The sequence below is a fragment of the Scyliorhinus canicula genome, chromosome 29 (genome assembly GCF_902713615.1).
Source record: "Scyliorhinus canicula chromosome 29, sScyCan1.1, whole genome shotgun sequence".
NCBI classification, from domain to species: Eukaryota; Metazoa; Chordata; class Chondrichthyes; order Carcharhiniformes; family Scyliorhinidae; genus Scyliorhinus; species Scyliorhinus canicula.
Genome location: NC_052174.1, coordinates 7,337,001 through 7,356,221, shown reverse-complemented (window position 1 = coordinate 7,356,221; position 19,221 = coordinate 7,337,001). Strand labels below are relative to the sequence as shown.

Below are 19,221 nucleotides of genomic sequence, written 5' to 3'. Positions count from 1 at the left end.
GTGGAGGCTTTGGAGAGAGTACAGAAAAGGTTTACCATGTTGTTGCCTGGTATGGAGGGTATTAGCTATGAGGAGAGATTGAATAAACTGGGATTGTTCTCCCTGGAGAGACGAGGCTGAGGGGCGACCTGATAGAAGTTTACAAAATTATTTGGAGTATAGATAGGGTAAACAATTGGAGGCTTTTTCCCAGGGCGCAAATTACAATTATAAGGGGGCACAGATTCAAGGTGACAGTGGATAGGTTCAGTGGAGATATGCGGGGCAGGTTTTTTTACACAGAGGGTGGTGGTGGCCTGGAATGCACTGCCAAGTGAGGTGGTTGAGGCAGGTGCGTTAGCGACCTTTAAGACTTATCTGGATAGGCACACGAACAGACGGGATATAGAAGGATACAGGCGGTTGGTCTAGATAGGACACTCCGGCTTGGAGGGCCGAAGGGCTATTCCTGTGTTGTTCTTTATAACAAGGGCCTGGGTAAAGGGGAGATGGGATACAAGGGTACCTCACATTTGTTATTAATCCAACAACATTATATTGTAATGAAGTGAGCCAATGCATTCTGGGACAGTGATCATTCAACAGTATTTCAGATGAGGAAAGATTATGACCTGGGGTAATTTTGGTTTTGGATTACCTTGGAAAATGGTATTTTTAACGGATAGGCTTGCAGACCACGGAGGTACAAACAAACACAAGCTTTATTGGAAAGGTGTTTTCACAGAGGCTGTTAGGATAGACTGCCCATTTTCCCACCAAACGACTGATGACAACATCAATACGTCACAAGACCGCACTCTTAAAGTGACCGTGTTCACCAGGAACAAAGATGAATACACAACATGGAAGATACGAGGTTGGCCAGGAGAGCACTGGAATCTTGATCTTCTGCAGAGTGACTGTAATGGAACAGTGGCTGGCTGTTGAATTATTTCTGTAACTTCCTTCTCTTTGTGTTTATTACAGAACGGACGTATCTTCATTGTGAGCTACGAGATGTTGGATGGGCTTCCTGCCAATGTAATTGATGGTGTCCAGCAGTACCTGGCAGCGCCCATCTGTCTGCTCCACCTGAACGAACAGCACCAGTTGATGCCCATTGCTATCCAGGTAGGGACTGTAGACTGAGAATGTCCTAGTCTATGACAACGTCCCCACCCTCCCTATCTCTCTAACTTCCTCTTGCCCTTTCATTCTCCAATATCTCAGTGGTGGAGCAGACTCGATGGGTCAAATGGCCTGCTTCTGTTCCTACGTCTATCTTTTCTGCGCTCCTCCAGTTCTGCCCTTTTGTATATCCCCAGGTTTACTTTCTATTTATAGGCAAACATGTATCAGGGCAAATTGATTTGTTTAATTCCTCGGAGAATGAATGAAGATTAACCTCTGCAAAAATGAAATCAAGCATTCAGCAATAAAGACTGTCCTATCAGTGTTCAGAATACCAGTTTCGTACAATTCAGACTCATGATAAGAATCGCGCCTTAGGACAATCTTTCTTCATCCGACAAGATGCACTGAAGCACCCCACCAAGCCTCCTTCGACAACACCTTCCAAACCCATGGCCTCTAACACCTAGAGAAACAAGGGTTGCTGCAAGAAAATACCATCAGCTGCAAGTTCCTGTCACAAACCATTCTGACTTGGAAACACATTGCCATTCCTTCACTGTCGCTGGGTCCTGGAACTTCCTAACTGCACTGTGGATGCACCTACACCATATGGGCAGCAGCGGCTCAAGAAGGTGGCTCTCCACCATCCTCTCAATAGCAGTTAGGGATGGCCTAACTAGTGACGTTCTCATCATATGAAAGAATTTTAAAAAACTTTTATTTCATATTATTCATCTGTTTGCTTACACATTGCAGGTCACCTGTATCCTAATGTTATACCAAGTCCCATTTCCCCAACACCCATTGCGCCCTCTGACTAGTCTGGAAATGCAATCATTCTTAAAATTCACATCCTTATTTCAGTCCCTCCAGGACCTCACCCTCCTATCATTGTAAACTCCTCCAGCATTACATCTTCAAGATCTCTACAATCCTCCAATTCTGAATTCAGCTCCCCTCAATTTTAATCACACCACCACTGAGGCACTACCCTCTGTTTCTTATATTCGAAGCTCTGGACCTCCAACTCTGCACCACTGCTTCTTTCAGACATCCTTGAAACCTACCTCTTTGAATAAGCTTGTGGTCACCTGTCCGAATAAATCTTTGTGTGTCGCGTCCCATTTTGATTGAGAATTGCTTCTGCCTTGGGAAATGTTCCCATATTAAGGGGACCACATGAATGTGGGTAACTGTTGTATGGCCAATAGGTTTTCATTATACGCTATATTAATCCTTCCTGTTCCTCACAGCTGAAGCAAACTCCAGGAGGAGACAATCCAATTTTCCTTCCCTCAGACGCTGAACTGGATTGGCTCCTGGCTAAGATGTGGGTGCGGAGTTCAGATTTCCAGCACTTGGAGCTGGTCTCCCATCTCCTGAGGACCCACCTGATCGGCGAGACATTCGGCATGGCCACCTTAAGAAATCTGCCAGCTGTGCATCCCATTTACAAGGTACGAGACAGAAGGCAGAATATAACTCCCACTTTATCTCGGGCAATTGCAGCTGCTGGCGGAGGTGGACGGTTCCCAATTTGTGAAGGATCTCGCCGTTTTTCCGGCAGGGGACCCTTCCTGACAGCTGAGAAGAGCAGGTTAAAATCACCGCCTCTTGGCAGAGCCCCGTGGGAGGCAGGGTTAAAATCGTCCCTTCTTTGATTGCTGAAGGTGATAAATGGTTTCAGCTTCCAACCCCCTAACCTCATCAAGCAGCATGTGTCAAAGGTCTGGAACACAGAAGATCCATAGAATCCCTACAGTGCAGGAGAAGGCCATTTGGCCCATTAAGTTTGCACACACCAAAGAGAAAATGCTGGAAAATCTCAGCAGGTTCGGCAGCATCTGTAGGGAGAGAAAAGAGCTAACGTTCCGAGTCCCGATGACCCTTTGTCAAAACTAAAAGACAGAGAAAGTGGGAAATATTTCTACTATGGAGTGAGAGAATGGAAGATGAGTCATAGCCACTGAATCCAAGGGAAACTGGGTGCTAATAGCCACAGAAAGCAAGGGGAAAGAGTGCTAATGGCAGTCCCCAGAGAGGACAAAAGGTGTAAAAGGCCAAACTGCAGAGAAACTAACATCAGAGGGAAAACTGTGACAGATGTAGGTGTTGGGGAGGGGGGGGGGGAAGGAAAGGTGGTCGAGGTGGGGGTAGAGCTGATCATCTGAAGTTATTGAATTCGATGTTGATACCGGAAGGCTGTAGCATGCCTGACCGGAAGATGAGATGTTGTTCCTCCAGTTTGCATTGAGCTTCACTGGAACATTGCAGCAGGTCAAGACAGACATGGGGGCCTGGGAGCAGGGTCCTGTGTTAAAATGGCAAGCAACAGGAAGGTCAGGGTCCTGTTAGTGCACAGACCGAAGGTGCTCAACAAAGCAATCACCCAGTCTGCGTTTGGTCTCTCCGATATAGAGGAGACCACACTGGGAGCAGCGAATGCAATAGACTAACAACCCTCCAAAAGCGCATTTCACATGGGCATATTCCCATCCACCTAACCTGCAATGCCCCAGGGGAGTTTTTGCTAATGCTGTTGGGGAGGGTTTAAATTAATTTGGCAGGAGGATGGCAACCGATGTAGGAAGTCGGTGGGAAGTAAGGTGGGGACAGAAACAAAAGGCAGTAAAGGAAAAAGTGGGAGGCAGCGAAACCAGAGATAAATATCAAAAAGGGCCATATTACATAATAATTTTAAAAGGACAATAAATGTCAAAAAAACAGGCCTGAAGGCTCTGTGTCTCAATGTGAGGAGCATTTGTAATAAGGTTGATGAATTAACTGCGCTGACAATCATGAACGATATGATGTAATCGGGATCACGGAGACCTGGCTCCAGGGTTACCAAGGATGGGAACTCAACATCCAGTTGTATTCAATATTCAGGAAAGATAGAAGGAAAGAAAAGGGTGTTAAGGTAGCGATGCTGGTTAAAGAGGAGATTAACGCAATAGTAAGGAAGGACATTAGCCTGGACGATGTGGAATCTATGGGTGGAGCTGCGGAACACCAAGGAGCAAAAGCGTAAGTAGGAATTGTGTACAGACCTCCAAACAGTGATTGTGAGGTTGGGATTGGCATCAGACAGGAAATTAGAGATGTGTGCTGTAAGGGTACAGCAGTTATTATGGGTGACTTCAATCTGCATATTGACTGGGCTAATCAAAATGTAGCAAGGCGCTGGAGGAGGACTTCCTGGAATGTATAATCAATGGTTACCTCGACCAATGTGTTGAGGAACCAACTATAGAGCAGGCCATCCTAGACTGGGTGTTGTGCAAGGAGAGAGGATTAATAGCAACATTGTGGTGCGAGATCCTTTAGGGAAAAGTGACCATAATATGGTAGAATTCTTCATTAAGATGGAGAGTAACACAGTTACGTCTGAGACTAGGGTCTTGAGCTGAAAGAAAGTTAACTTTGATGGTATGAGATGTGCATTGGCTAGGAATAGCTGGCAAAGGATACTTAAGGGTTTGATGGTGGATAGGCAATGGCAGACATTTAAAGAACACATGGATGAACTTTAACAATTTATCCCTGTCTGGCACAAGAGTAAGACGGGGAAGGTGGCTGAACCATGGCTAACAAGGGAAATCAGGGATAGTGTTAACGCAAAGAGGAGGTACATAAATTGGCCAGGAAAAGAAGAAAACCTGAAGACTGGGAGAAATTTTAAATTCAACAGAGGACGACAAAGGGTTTAATCCGGAAGGGGAAAATAGAATAAGAGAGTAAGATTGCAGGAAACATAAAAACTAACTGCAAAAGCTTCTATAGATATGTGAAGAGAAAAAGACTGGTGAGGACAAATGTAGGACCCTTACAGTTAGAATCAGGTGAATTCATAATGGGCAACAAGAGATGGCAGACCAGTTGAACAAGTACTTTGGACCTGTCTTCACTAAGGAGGACTCCGGAAATACTAGGGGACAGAGGGTCCAGCGTAAAGGAGGAACTGAAGGAAATCCGCATTAGTCAGGAAATTGTTTGGGGGAAACTGATGGGGTTAAAACCCGATTAGTCACCAAGGTCTGATGCTCTACATCCCAGAGTACTTAAGGAAGTGGCCCTAGAAATAGTGGACGCATTGGTGATCATTTTCCAGCATTCGATAGACTCTGCAAGAGTTCGAATGGATTGGAGAGTAGCTAATGTAACTCCACTTTTTAAAATGGAGGGAGAGAGAAAACGGGGTATTATAGACCAGTTAGCCTGACATCGATGTCGGGGAAAATGCTTGAGTAAATTATTATGGATGAAATAACTGAGCATTTGGAAAGGGGGCATGATCGATCCAAGTCAGCATGGATTTACTCAAGGGAAATCATGCTCGATAAATCTTCTGAATATTTTGAGGAAGTGACCAGTAGAGTAGACAAGAGTGAAGCAGTGGATGTTGTGTATCTGTACTTCAAAAGACTTTTGACAAGGTCCCACAAAAGAGATTTGTGAGGAAAATTAAAGCTCATGGTATTGGGGGTAATGTATTGACGTGGATAGAGAACTGGTCCTCAGACAGGAAGCAGAGGGTGGGAATAAACGTGTCCTTTTCAGAGTGGCAGGCAGTGACTAGTGGGGTATCGCAGGGTTCAGTGCTGGGACCCCAGCTGTTTACAATATACATTAATGATTTGGACGAAGGAATTGCATGCCATATTTCCAAATTTGCAGACAACACGAAGCTGGGTGGCAGTGTGCTGTGAGGAGGATGCAAAGAGGCTGCAGGGTGATTTGGAGAGGCTGACTGAGTGGGAAAATACTTGGCAAATGCAATATAATGTGAGTAAATGTAAGATTGTCCACTTTGGTGGAAAAAACAGGAATGCAGATTATCTGAATGATGGCAGTTCAGGAAAAGGGGAAGTGCGACGAGACCTGGGTGTGATGGTGGCCCAGTCGCTGAAGGTTGGCATGCAGGTACAGCAGGCGGTGAGGAAAGCTAATGGCATGCTAGCCTTCATAGTGAGTGAGAGGATTTGAGTGTAGGGGTAGGGATGTCTTGCTGCACGTACACAGGGCCTTGATGAGACCACACCTTGAGCATTGTGCCTCATAGTTTGAGGAAGGACATTCTTGCTATTGAGGGTGTCCAGCGAAGGTTCACCAGACTAATACCTGGGAGGCAGGACTGACATATGAAGCAAGACTGGATCGACTGGGCTTATACTCACTGGAGTTTAGGAGAATGAGAGGGGATCTCTTAGAAACATAGAAAGTCCTGATGGGACTGGACAGGCTAGATGCTGGAAGAATGTTCCCGATATTGGGGACGTCCACAACTAGGGGTCACAGCCTAAGAATAAGGGGTAAGCCATTCAGGACTAAGATGAGCAATAACTTCTCTCTCAGAGTTGTGAACTTGTGGAATTGTCGACCATAGAAAGCTGCTGGGGCCAATTCGTTGGATATTTCAAGAGGGAGCTGGACGTGGCCCTTGCGGCTAAAGGGATCCAAGGGGTATGGAGAGAAAGCGGGAGAGGAATACTGAATTTGCATGATCAGCCATGATCATTTGAATGGTGGTTCAGGCCCGAAGAATGGCCTACTCCTGCACCTATTTCCTACATCTTTGAACTGTGGGAGGAAACCGGAGCACCCGGAGGAAACCGCCACAGACACAGGGAGAACGTGCAAACTCCACACGGAAAGTCGCCCGAGGCCGGAATTGAACTCAAATACCTGGCACGGTGAGTTAACAGTGCCAACCACTGTACCACCGCGCTGAGCAGTGTGACATTCTTTCTACATTGGCCTGAAAAGATAACATAACCATTAAATGATCACCTCCTGGCCATGCTCTCGCTAAGCTGCACAGGGACAGCAGTCGAGTAGCATTCAATAATGCCCTCTCCTGCAAAATACATAGGCCACACCGACAAAGAGAACTTAGGGGGCGATCCTTAGGCCGCGTTGCACCCAGTGCACATCCTGCTATTCCGGGAGAATAATGAGAGAGTCCTTAAACGCCGTTCGCGTGGCCACCAACCAGTCTTCACCACCAGAGACCGCGGTCAGATTTATCTGACTGTCGGAATTCTTCGTTCCCTCCAGCTGCATATTCTTGCCAACGGGTTTCCCAGTGGTATGGGGTGGCTTCAATGCAGGAGAGAGGGGGTTGACATCAGTCAGGGAGATGGGGGTGCACTGAAGCCCTGATGCCGATTTTGTTCCAGGGGGTGCTTGATTGTCAATTGGAGATCAAAACGCCCTTTAAAAAGGGCACCCTGATTTCTCTGAAGCTGGACTTGCTGGCATGGTCAGGCTGTGCCCCTCAGTGCCGGTGAAAAACTCAGCTCTTAATTATAAGTTTCCATCTCATATTACAAACCTATTTTACATGCTAGTGCATTGATATAAACTGCCATGGCCCGGCAGAAGGTAAGTGCGGAGCTGCTCAAATCCCAAAGGGAAATTTGAAACAGCTGCCAGAATGGCTTTGCAATTTGCGTATTATGAGGAGATTTTCTGAAATCAAGAAATAACTCTCAGACCAATTGTGATGATTTTATATATTAAAGTAAGACATGTATTCAAATAAAGAAAAAAGAAAACATAACTTAACAAGAGCATCTTTACACTGTTAACATAACTTTTCAAACATTTCCTACAAGATTTTGGTTTACATAAACTGATAGCTAACCCTTATTATAGATTTTCTAATCTATAAAATTCCAATAATTTACCACACAATGCCCTGCTGTTCTTTGGGTCCTCTGAGGGTAACAGCAAACTGTTGTTCACAGGTTAGCTTTATCCACACCTTGTATGTTCAAGATCTCATCAGCCACCATACCCCAACACGGTCTTCAATTTTTCCTTATATCTTTTTTCCCCCTTTAAACCTACTATTGTTTTCCAAAATGCTCAGATGTTCCTTTTCCCAGAATTGGTCAGCCCCTTTTTATTTGACTTTATGGATGCAATATTTTAAAAGTGACTTACACTATTTTGGCGTATCTATTTACAATCTTCCAATTGAATACGTTCCCTTTTGAAATTTACCTGCTGACTTTAAAACACTTTTTTCACTCGTATGTAAATTTCTATTCAAGCTTTCCTGGCACCTTTTTCATCATCAAATCAAACCACTTGCCTTTACACCTTCTCTATTCATGTTTGACCATTGCAGTTCATCTGTCTCCAATTCAATTAAACCAGCGTGTTTCAAGGTATGTGAGAATATGCCAGTGTTCTTACAAAAAAAGGGATTGACTTTGATTCTCTGTTCCATCTCGCCGGCGGCACTCTCCGTTCCCGCTGCAGTGAATGGAGGTTTGGCTGAGCGCTAAATTCTCCGTTCTTGCTGGCAGCAGGCACGAGGAGGACTCGCAACGGACAATTCCGGCCATTAAGATTCCGATTTTCCTGACAAAATGTATATATGGCCCCTTGAGCCTGATATGCCATTCAGTAACACTGAGCTTCTACAAACATTGACTTTCTTATTCTATTCCAAGGGTCCAAAATCCATCGATCTGCCTTCAACATTCTTACCAATTGAATGTTCACAGCTCTCTGGGGTACAACATTACAAAGAGCCACAACCTTATGTGAATATTATAAATATTATATCTTTATGTTCCAGCTTCTGATTCCTCATGTGAAATATACAATGGAGATAAACACTATGGCCAGACAGCGCCTAATAAGCCCGGATGGATTTATCAGCCAAGTGAGTCTTGTTTACCTAATCTCTCTGTCCCTCTTCCTCATTTGCACTTCCATTTCAGGAACCCAAGGGTTGATTTTCAGAACAACAATGTTCAACATTTTAATATTTGTTTTGAAGTCAGCTGAAAGTTGGCTGGAGTTGTGTTGTGTGGAATCTCTGCTCATTCCCTACTTTGGAAAACAAACTATCGGCAATAAGGGGTGAATTTTATGCAGCAAGGGGTTAGGATCGGGCATGCGCTTCCTGAGAGTGCGGTGGAGTGTTATGGACCAGGGTTTAGAGAACTCCAACGTGTATCATGGAGTTCACCTGACCCATAACTTTGAATAGATTGTGGTATGGGGAGCACATGGCCCACTCTACAGGTGTAGTACAGCAGAAATCGAAAAGTATTTTTTAAAGCAAAACAATGTTTATTCTATGAACTCAGTTAACCTTTTTAAAACATACAGTGACATCTTTGCAACCATCAATTCAAATACAACCCCCAAAGAATACAACACTAAGTAATCCTTAAACTTTCCTTTTAACATCCATAAAACAAAAAACCTTTTTACAGAAGCACATCAGGTTTAAATTCTCTACTGAAAACAGTTATCACTCTGAATTCACCAAATGATCAAGAGATAGTCTTTAGATGGCAGAGAGAAACAACATTACACCTTCTTTGGCTGGCTGCACTTCAACACTAAAACAAAAAGTACAGACACACCCAAGCTTTTCCTCAAAGCGAAACTAAAAAACAGAGCCAGTGCTCAGCTCCATCCACACTTTGACATCACTGCAGCCACTTGAGCAGACAAACATTTCTTAAAGTGACATTCCCATGACAGAAGTCAGATTAAATCAACGTCGAGAGGGAAGGGGTCTGAAGGTACCGTGATAAAGGTGGGGGAGTGAGATGCACTGAGTAGTTCCTACTGAGAACTGGCATGGACACAAGATGGATGATTTGTCTCTTTCTGTGCTAGAACCATTTTCTGATTCTATGACTGTCCAAATTTGTGACATGATTTTCAATGGCTGCAGGAAGGTCCTCCTTGTTTGTACATGGAAGTACGTCAAAGGAAGTGGTGCGATTGAGTTATTAATATTGGTGAGGACACAAGGGATAGATCCCATGCTCTTTTTCAAGAGGGATCTTCCATATTCACCTGAGAGAGGAGAGGCAATCTCACTTTAATACCTCATCTGAAAGGCAGTACCTCCAACCTACGAACAAACAAAATAGATGCAGGAGTAAGCCATTCGGCCCCTCGAGCTTGCACTTCCATTCATGATCTGTCTGCCAAACATTCCCCATCTACCTCCAATAACCTCGCCTAACAAAATCTATCTACCTCCGCCTTAAAATTATTCGGTGACCCCGGCCTCCGCGGCCTTCACAATCCTCTGAGAGAAAATAAATTCTCCTCATCTCTGCCCGAAGAGAGCAACCGCTAATTTTAAAATGGAACCCCCTCGTCCTGGACTCACCCACTTCGCAGCACTTTCATGACATTGCCTTGGGAAAATCAGTCTAGATCTTTATGTCTTTTTATGTTTATGTTTTAGGGCAGCACGGTAGCACAAGTGGATAGCATAGAACATAGAACATAGAACGATACAGCGCAGTACAGGCCCTTCGGCCCTCAATGTTGCACCGACATGGAAAAAAAACGAAAGGCCATCTAACCTACACTATGCCCTTATCATCCATATGCTTATCCAATAAACTTTTAAATGCCCTCAATGTTGGCGAGTTCACTACTGTTGCAGGTAGGGCATTCCACGGCCTCACCACTCTTTGCGTAAAAAACCCACCTCTGACCTCTGTCCTATATCTATTACCCCTCAGTTTAAGGCTATGTCCCCTCGTGCTAGCCATCTCCATCCGCGGGAGAAGGCTCTCGCTGTCCACCCTATCTAACCCTCTGATCATTTTGTATGCCTCTATTAGGTCACCTCTTAACCTTCTTCTCTCTAACGAAAACAACCTCAAGTCCATCAGCCTTTCCTCATAAGATTTTCCCTCCATACCAGGCAACATCCTGGTAAATCTCCTCTGTACCCGTTCCAAAGCATCCACGTCCTTCCTATAATGAGGCGACCAGAACTGTACGCAATACTCCAAATGCGGCCGTACTAGAGTTTTGTACAACTGCAACATGACCTCATGGCTCCGGAACTCAATCCCTCTACCAATAAAGGCCATGACACCATAGGCCTTCTTCACAACCCTATCAACCTGGGTGGCAACTTTCAGGGATCTATGTGCATGGACACCGAGATCCCTCTGCTCATCCACACTACCAAGAATGTTACCATTAGCCAAATATTCCGCATTCCTGTTATTCTTTCCAAAGTGAATCACCTCACAATTCTCCACATTAAACTCCATTTGCCACCTCTCAGCCCAGCTTTGCAGCTTATCTATGTCCCTCTGTAACCTGCAACATCCTTCCGCACTGTCTACAACTCCACCGACTTTAGTGTCGTCTGCAAATTTACTTACCCATCCTTCTGCGCCCTCCTCTAGGTCATTTATAAAAATGACAAACAGCAACGGCCCCAGAACAGATCCTTGTGGTACGCCACTCGTAACTGAACTCCATTCTGAACATTTCCCATCAACCACCACTCTCTGTCTTCTTTCAACTAGCCAATTTCTGATCCACATCTCTAAATCACCCTCAATCCCCAGCCTCCGTATTTTCTGCAATAGCCGACCGTGGGGAACCTTATCAAACGCTTTACTGAAATCCATATACACCACATCAACTGCTTTACCCTCGTCCACCTGTTCAGTCACCTTCTCAAAGAACTCGATAAGGTTTGTGAGGCATGACCTACCCTTCACAAAACCATGCTGACTATCCCTAATCATATTATTCCTATCTAGATGATTATAAATCGTATCTTTTATAATCCTCTCCAAGACTTTACCCACCACAGACGTTAGGCTCACCGGCCTATAGTTACCGGGGTTATCTCTACTCCCCTTCTTGAACAAAGGGACCACATTTGCTATCCTCCAGTCCTCTGGCACTATTCCTGTAGCCAATGATGACCTAAAAATCAAAGCCAAAGGCTCAGCAATCTCTTCCCTGGCTTCCCAGAGAATCCTAGGATAAATCCCATCAGGCCCCGGGGACTTATCTATTTTCACCTTGTCCAGAATTGCCAACACTTCTTCCCTACGCACCTCAATGCCATCTATTCTAATAGCCTGGGTCTCAGCATTCTCCTCCACAATATTATCTTTTTCCTGAGTGAATACTGACAAAAAGTATTCATTTAGTATCTTGCTTATCTCCTCAGCCTCCACACACAACTTCCCACCACTGTCCTTGACTGGCCCTACTCTTACCCTAGTCATTCTTTTATTCCTGACATACCTATAGAAAGCTTTTGGGTTTTCCTTGATCCTACCTGCCAAAGACTTCTCGTGTCCCCTCCTTGCTCGTCTTAGCTCTCTCTTTAGATCCTTCCTCGCTTCCCTGTAACTATTAAGCGCCCCAACTGAAACTTCACGCCTCATCTTCACATAGGCCTCCTTTTTCCTCTTAACAAGAGATTCCACTTCTTTGGTAAACCACGGTTCCCTCGCTCTACCCTTTCCTCCCTGTCTGACTGGTACGTAAGCACTGTGGCTTCACAGCGCCAGGGTCCCAGGTTCGATTCCCCGCTGGGTCACTGTCTGTGTGGAGTCTGTACGTTCTCCCTGTGTGTGCGTGGGTTTCCTCCGGGTTCTCCGGTTTCCTCCCACAGTCCAAAGACGTGCAGGTTAGGTGGATTGGCCATGATAAATTGCCCTTAGTGACCAAAAAAAAGGTTAGGAGGGGTTATTGGGTTGCAGGGATAGGGTGGAAGTGGGGGCTTAAGTAGGTCAGTGCAGACTCGATGGGCCGAATGGCCTCCTTCTGCACTGTATGTTCTATGTCTAAGTCTCCAGACTGGGACTTGCATCCAAAACATTCTCATTCAAACATGATAGTGCTATCCAGTGAACCACAGCCTCAACATCATGAACCTCTGCCTCTTTCAACTCAACCTTTCCTGTCAAGGAAATGAGCAAATGTTCAGGCAATGCAGAGGAAAAGTGACCCCATTATGTGAGAGAGTCTTGTGTCTGTTATCTCTTGATGTGAAATTGGTGCTCTCGAAGGTAGTTAAATGCTAAATCAGTATTTTGTTTTATCCTTTAATCCACAATTTAGCAACGAAACTGCTCTTCGATGTTTTGTTTCAGTATCTCTGCAAAATGAAAACAGCCTTTCCAGCCCAATCTCTCAACAAGTGTTCCTGTTAATAAGTAAGGTTTAATTTTCCCCTTATGTTTACTCCAAAGATGTGTGGTGTCAAAATTGACATTCAGCACTTGACACTTGCAAAAGCGTTCCAAGCCTTGACCTACCGATCACTGTGCCTCCCAGAAAAGCTGGACGACCATGGAGTCACAGACCTGAAGGGCTACTACTACAAGGACGACGCAAAGTTGATATGGTCTGCGATTCACAAGTAAGTGATGCAGAAGGGCTCTTCCGTTGAGGTGCCTGTGAAGCTTGTATCTCGCCAGCACTCATTGGAATAATTTAAATGTCTCAACGCTCTCCATTGGATAAATTCTCTGGGACTCTGCTCTGTCATGGACCTGACTAGGTGAGCAGGCTGCAGAGGTTAAACGTGGCTACCCCTGACTGAAAGCAAACAATCTGAGACAGTTTTCCTCAGTCACTGCAGCTAAAGTGTGCCAAAGTGTGAATCTGTCTCTGGTCCCTGGTGATCTTCCTCTGTGTAGGGTAGATGGATCGGCCATGCCAAATTCCCCCTTAATGCCCAAAGATGTGCAAGTTAGGTGAATTGGCCATGCCAAATTACCCCTTAGTACCCAAAGATGTGCAAGTTAGGTGGATTGGCCATGCCAAATTGTCCCTTAGTGTCCAAAGATGTGCAAGTTAGGTGGATTGGCCATGCCAAATTCCCCCTTAGTGTCCAAAGATGTGCAAGTTAGGTGAATTGGCCATGCCAAATTACCCCTTAGTGCCCAAAGATGTGCAAATTAGGTGGATTGGCTATGCCGAGTTACCCCTTAGTGTCCAAAGATGTGCAGGTTAGGTGAATTGGCCATGCCAAATTACCCCTTAGTGCCCAAAGATGTGCAAGTTAGGTGAATTGGCCATGCCAAATTACCCCTTAGTATCCAAATATGTGCAAGTAAGGTGAATTGGCCATGCCAAATTACCCCTTAGTGCCCAAAGATGTGCAAGTTAGGTGAATTGGCCATACCAAATTACCCCTTAGTGCCCAAAGATGTGCAAGTTAGGTGAATTGGCCATGCCAAATTACCCCTTTGTGCCCAAAGATGTGCAAGTTAGGTGGATTGGCTATACCAAATTACCCCTTAGTGCCCAAAGATGTGCAAGTTAGGTGGATTGGCCATGCCAAATTGCCCCTTAGTATCCAGGAATGTACAGGTTAGGTGGATTGGCCATGATGAAATTACCCCTTAGTGCCCAAGGTTGTGCAGTGTAGGTGGATTTGCCATGCCAAATTGTCCCTTAGTGTCAAAAGATGTGCAAGCCAGGTGGATTGGCCGTGTTAAATTGCCCCATAGTGTCCAAAGATGTGCGGGTTTCGTGGATTGGTCATGCTAAAAGTGCCCCTTAAGTGTCCAGGAATGTGCAGGCTAGGTAACAGGGATAGGGTGGGGTGGGCAGGGAGTGCACCTGGGTGCAGTACTCATTTGGAGGTTTGGTGCAGACTCGATGGGCCAAATGGCCTTCTTCTGCACTGTAGCTGATGATTCATGTGATTCTATGACTTCCGATTTCCCATCCATGTCAGACACCATCCCGACTTGGAACGTATACCACCTGCTCCTTCATTATCACTGGGTTTAAATCTGGAGGATCCACACTTAATGGCAATGTGGGAGCATCATCACCATACAGTCGGACTGCGGCTCAAGAAAACTGTCCACCACGACCTTCTTGGGGAAGTTAGGGAATCGAAGCCAATCGTTTTCCACTCTTGCCCACGTCCCTCGAATGAAGTCTATGCATTGTGTATAAAGTGTTTTTTTTTCACTTACTGCTAATACTGAATACATCTGAACATCCCTCAGATTTGTCAGCAGCATTGTGTTGAGTAACTATGACTCTGACAAGACAGTATTGAATGACCCTGAGCTTCAGGACTGGATTAAGGACCTTACTGGAACTGGTTTGCAAGACCTTAAGAACTCTGGTAAGTCAGGACAAACAGCTTTTTTTCCCCTATGAAATCGTACCCTCCTCAGCACAGAAGGAGACCGTTGAGTTCGCTCTGCCTCTTTGAAAGAGATGTCATGCTTACTAACATGCCCCAGCTTTTACCACAAAGATTAGTCCTTTTGCCACAAAAACATGCCCAATTATCATTACAAATATTCTCCAGAATTTGATTCACGAACCATTTCAAATAGTGCATTATAGAACTTCGCAATCTTTTGTACAGCAACATTTCTGCTCATTTCCTCCAGTTCTTTTGACAATTATTTGTAAACTATGATTTCAATATATGGTTATTGGCCCACTTTGATGAGGACCCAGTTTCTCTGACAAAAGCAAAATGCTGTCACTGCGGGAAATTTGAAATAAAGAAATATTCAGCAGGTCAGAGTATCTGTGGAGAGGGAAACAAGGAGGATGGCCTTCAAATGGAAGTACCAATCCTCTTTCTCTCCATACATGCTACCTGTCCTGCTGAGTATTTCTACTATATTCTGTTTTTATTTTAAATAGTTTCTCACAACTTGTTCCATCCTAAATCATTGAAATATCGTGTACATTGGATAGATGTCTTTCCTGAGTCAGAGTGCTTTACGGGAAAGAATAGAGGGAGCGTTACTCTCTATTTAACATGAATGAAACATCCCTCTGTTCACAATCTCAGTGAAAGATCAACACAGCAGAGTGAAGTTCCTCGAGCTGTTGTTTCCGTACTTCCTGTCCGCTTTATTTTCCAAACATTGTCTATCTTTCAGAATTTCCCACATCGTTCCGTACCAGGAAAGAACTCGAAATATTCCTCACCATGATTATCTTCACGTGCAGTGCCCAGCACTCAGCCGTGAACAATGGACAGGTAACACTTCACAATGCAGACTTCCTGACAAAGTGAGATGTACAGAGCGAGAGTGACTGAGAAAGAGAGAGAGAGTCTCAGATAGAAAGAGAGAGAGAGGCAGAAGGGGAGCCACACAGAGGGAGATTTGTGGAGAGGGAAACAAGGCCGGCTGTTCCAATTCTCTTTTCCTGCTAGCAGTGCACTCCCAGCCCCGGGTTTCCCAGCAGTGAGGGAAATCCCACTGACAAGCAGCGGGAGTAGAGAACAGGATGCCACCGAGAAACACGCGACTGGGGGACCAAAGAATCCCGCCCTGTGTGTTGCATGTGGGCAGGAATTTGAACCCTATCTGATTTTTGATCTTGCTGCTCCAGAGCTACGGAGGTCAGTCAGTCCACTGGCTGAGATCAGCACAAAGACTGATTGAGTGACCTTGTGCTCTGCATGGCTCAGCATTGTACTGGGTGATGCCTTTACCCATCGAGCCAGCTGGAGTAAAATCACCTCTTCTTCTCCAATTACAAGCAGCAGTGACCAGCACTCAGCACCACCCGAGCACTGGTACAGCACCTTGAGCCTGGCTACTCTTGGTGCCAATTTGGCTGGTGTATATTCACCATCTGATCACTGACTCATTGGCACACTTCTCCGCTCCCACGCCGGGTGGGAGAATCGTGGGAGGGCCGCTCCGGCACCCCCCGCGATTCTCCTACCCCCCTAAAATGACGTGTCGCGTTTTGCGACACGCCGCTCGGAGAATCGCGGTCCGTCGTTTTTCACGGAAGCCCGCGATTCTCCGACCCGGATGGGCTGAGCGGCCTGCCGTTCCCGACCGGTTCACGCCGGCGGCAACCACACCTGGTCGCTGCCGGCATGAACACGGCACCGACAGCTGTTTTGTGGCTTGTGGGGGGCGGAGGGGGGAATGAGCACCACGACCGTGCTCGGGAGGGGACTGCCCCGCGATCGGTGCCCACCGATCGTCGGGCCAGCATCTCAAAGGGACGCACGCCACGTCTTGCGGGGCAGCGGAGGGGAAGACGGCAACCGCGCATGCGTGGGTTTGAGCTGGCCAACCTGCGCATGCGCGGCTGACGTCATTAGGTGCGCCGGCCGCGTCATTCTCGGCGCGCCGGGCCTTGACGCCAGCAACAAGGCCCGGCGGCCGAGATTTACGGCACAGCGCTCCTAGCCCCCCAGAGGGGGTGGGAGAATAGGGGGCCAGGAGCGGCCTTCCGACGCCGTCGTGAACCTCTCCGGGTTTCACGACGCCGTCGGGCCTTGCGGAGAACTCCGCCCACAATATTCAACACCATTCACATCTTCTCAGACAATGAAGCAGTCTATGCCAAAATGTAGCAATATGTGGACAACATTCAGCCGGATAAGCGGAAAGTAACATTTCAAATTGTCATTTCACAATTGGAGGTCATTCGGCCTTTGGTGTCTGCACGGGCTCTCTGAATGAGCATTTCACCCTCCTGCTTTCCCTCGTACCCCCTGCGCATTGTTCCTTCTCAAATAATCGCCCAATTCCCTCTTAAATGCCTCGATTGAACCTGCCTCCACCACACTCTCGCTGAATAAAAAAGTTTTTTATTTTATCACTTTACCTACTTCCACCCAATCCTTCCGCCCAGGGGAACACTTTCTCCCTGTCTAGCCTCTCATGGCCCCTCGCGGTTTTGAACGCCTCGATCAAACCTCCTTCCAACTTTCTTTTTTCCGAGGAAAAGAGTTCAAACTGCTCCGATCTATCTTCATACCTGAAGTTCCTTATCCCTGGGACCATTCTCGCGACCCCCGTTCTGTGCTCCCTCCAATGCATTCACATCCTTCCCTAACATGTGGTGCCCAGAACTGTGCACAGTATTCCAGCTGATATACATTCAACATAACCTTCTTGCTCTTCTCATCTAAGTCCTTATTAATAAAGTCCAGGATATTGTGGGCGAGATTCTCCCAAAACGGGAGAAATCGTAAAGCTGCGCCCCTTCCCGACCGGGGACCGATTCTGGTCCCCGGTCGGGGCTAGCAGCCCGACGCCGTAGGCTCCGGCAAAACGGGCTTAACGAAAATCGTTAAGCCCGCTTGCCGGAGTTAGCGCCGGCTGACGCGTCATATGACGTCAGCCGCGCATGCGCAGTTTGGAAGACTCCAACCCGCGCATGCGCGGGTGACGTCATCGCGTTTTTGCGCGAAACCCGCGCATGCGCGGGTGACGTCATCGCGTTTTTGCGCGAAACCCGCGCATGCGCGGGCCGGGTTGCCCCTCAGCCGCCCCGCGAATGGATACTGCGGGGCGGCGGAAGGACAAGTAGTGCGCGGGCATCGGGCCCGCTGCCCGCGATCGGTGCCCACCGATCGCGGGCCCATGGCACCCTTGGCACGGCCGTGCCAATCGGTGCCATGGTTATTAATAGCGAGTTTGTGACGCCGGTTTTACGAACGGCAAGACCAGGTGTGTTTGCCGTTCGTAAAAACGGCGGAAAGGGCTGGGACTTCGGCCCATCTAACAGCTGAGAATCGCTGCCGGCCGTAAAAAAACGGCGGCAGCGATTCGGGCCGGGACTTCGGCGGGGGGGGGGGGGGGGGGGGGGGGGGAGAATAGCGGGAGGGCGGCAAAAATGTCGGGAAGGCCCTCCCGCTATTCTCCCACCCGTCGTGGGGGGCGGAGAATTTCGCCCTGTATGTTTTATAAACTGCTCTCTCAGCCAGCCCTGCCATTTTCAATGACTTAGGCACATATAAACCCAGTTTTCTCTGCTCCAGCACCATCTATAGAATTGAATCCCATACTTTATTTGTCTCTCCATATTCTTCCTACCACAAATATACCACCTCCCATTTCCCTGCATTGAATTTCATCTGCCACCGATCATCACTCCACCAACGTGTCTATGTCCCTTTGAAGTTCTTTTATTTATAATCTCTATTGTCACAAGTAGACTTACATTAACACTGCAATGAAGTTACTGTGAAAATCCCCTAGTCGCCACATTCCGGCGCCTGTTCGGGTACACAGAGGGAGAATTCATAATGTTCAAATTACCTAACAGCACATCTTTCGGGACTTGTGGGAGGAAACCGGAGCACCCGGAGGAAACCCACGCAGACACGGGGAGAACGTGCAGACTCCACACAGAGAGTGACCCAAACCGGGAATCGAACCTGGGACCCTGGAGCTGTGATGCAACAGTGCTAACCACTGTGCTACTGTGCTGCCCAGCACTGTCTTCTTTACAGTTCTACTGTTCTGTTCTATACCGTCCTGTTCATAGTTTACAATATTTCTAAGTTTTGTATTATCCCTAAAATTTGAAAGTGGGGGATTCAGAAAT

At 46.6% G+C, this 19,221-nt stretch overlaps 1 protein-coding gene across 1 annotated transcript in view; it reads left to right on the top strand.

The window, feature by feature from the left end:
• LOC119958292 (polyunsaturated fatty acid 5-lipoxygenase-like) overlaps nucleotides 1-19,221 on the top strand; it is an 81,334-nt gene that overhangs the window by 50,649 nt on the left and 11,464 nt on the right. The window contains exons 7-12 of the mRNA XM_038786725.1: nucleotides 967-1,110; nucleotides 2,367-2,570; nucleotides 8,705-8,791; nucleotides 13,122-13,291; nucleotides 14,898-15,019; nucleotides 15,798-15,898. Coding sequence (XP_038642653.1) covers nucleotides 967-1,110; nucleotides 2,367-2,570; nucleotides 8,705-8,791; nucleotides 13,122-13,291; nucleotides 14,898-15,019; nucleotides 15,798-15,898 — 828 coding nt within the window. The remainder of the gene's footprint in view (nucleotides 1-966; nucleotides 1,111-2,366; nucleotides 2,571-8,704; nucleotides 8,792-13,121; nucleotides 13,292-14,897; nucleotides 15,020-15,797; nucleotides 15,899-19,221) is intronic.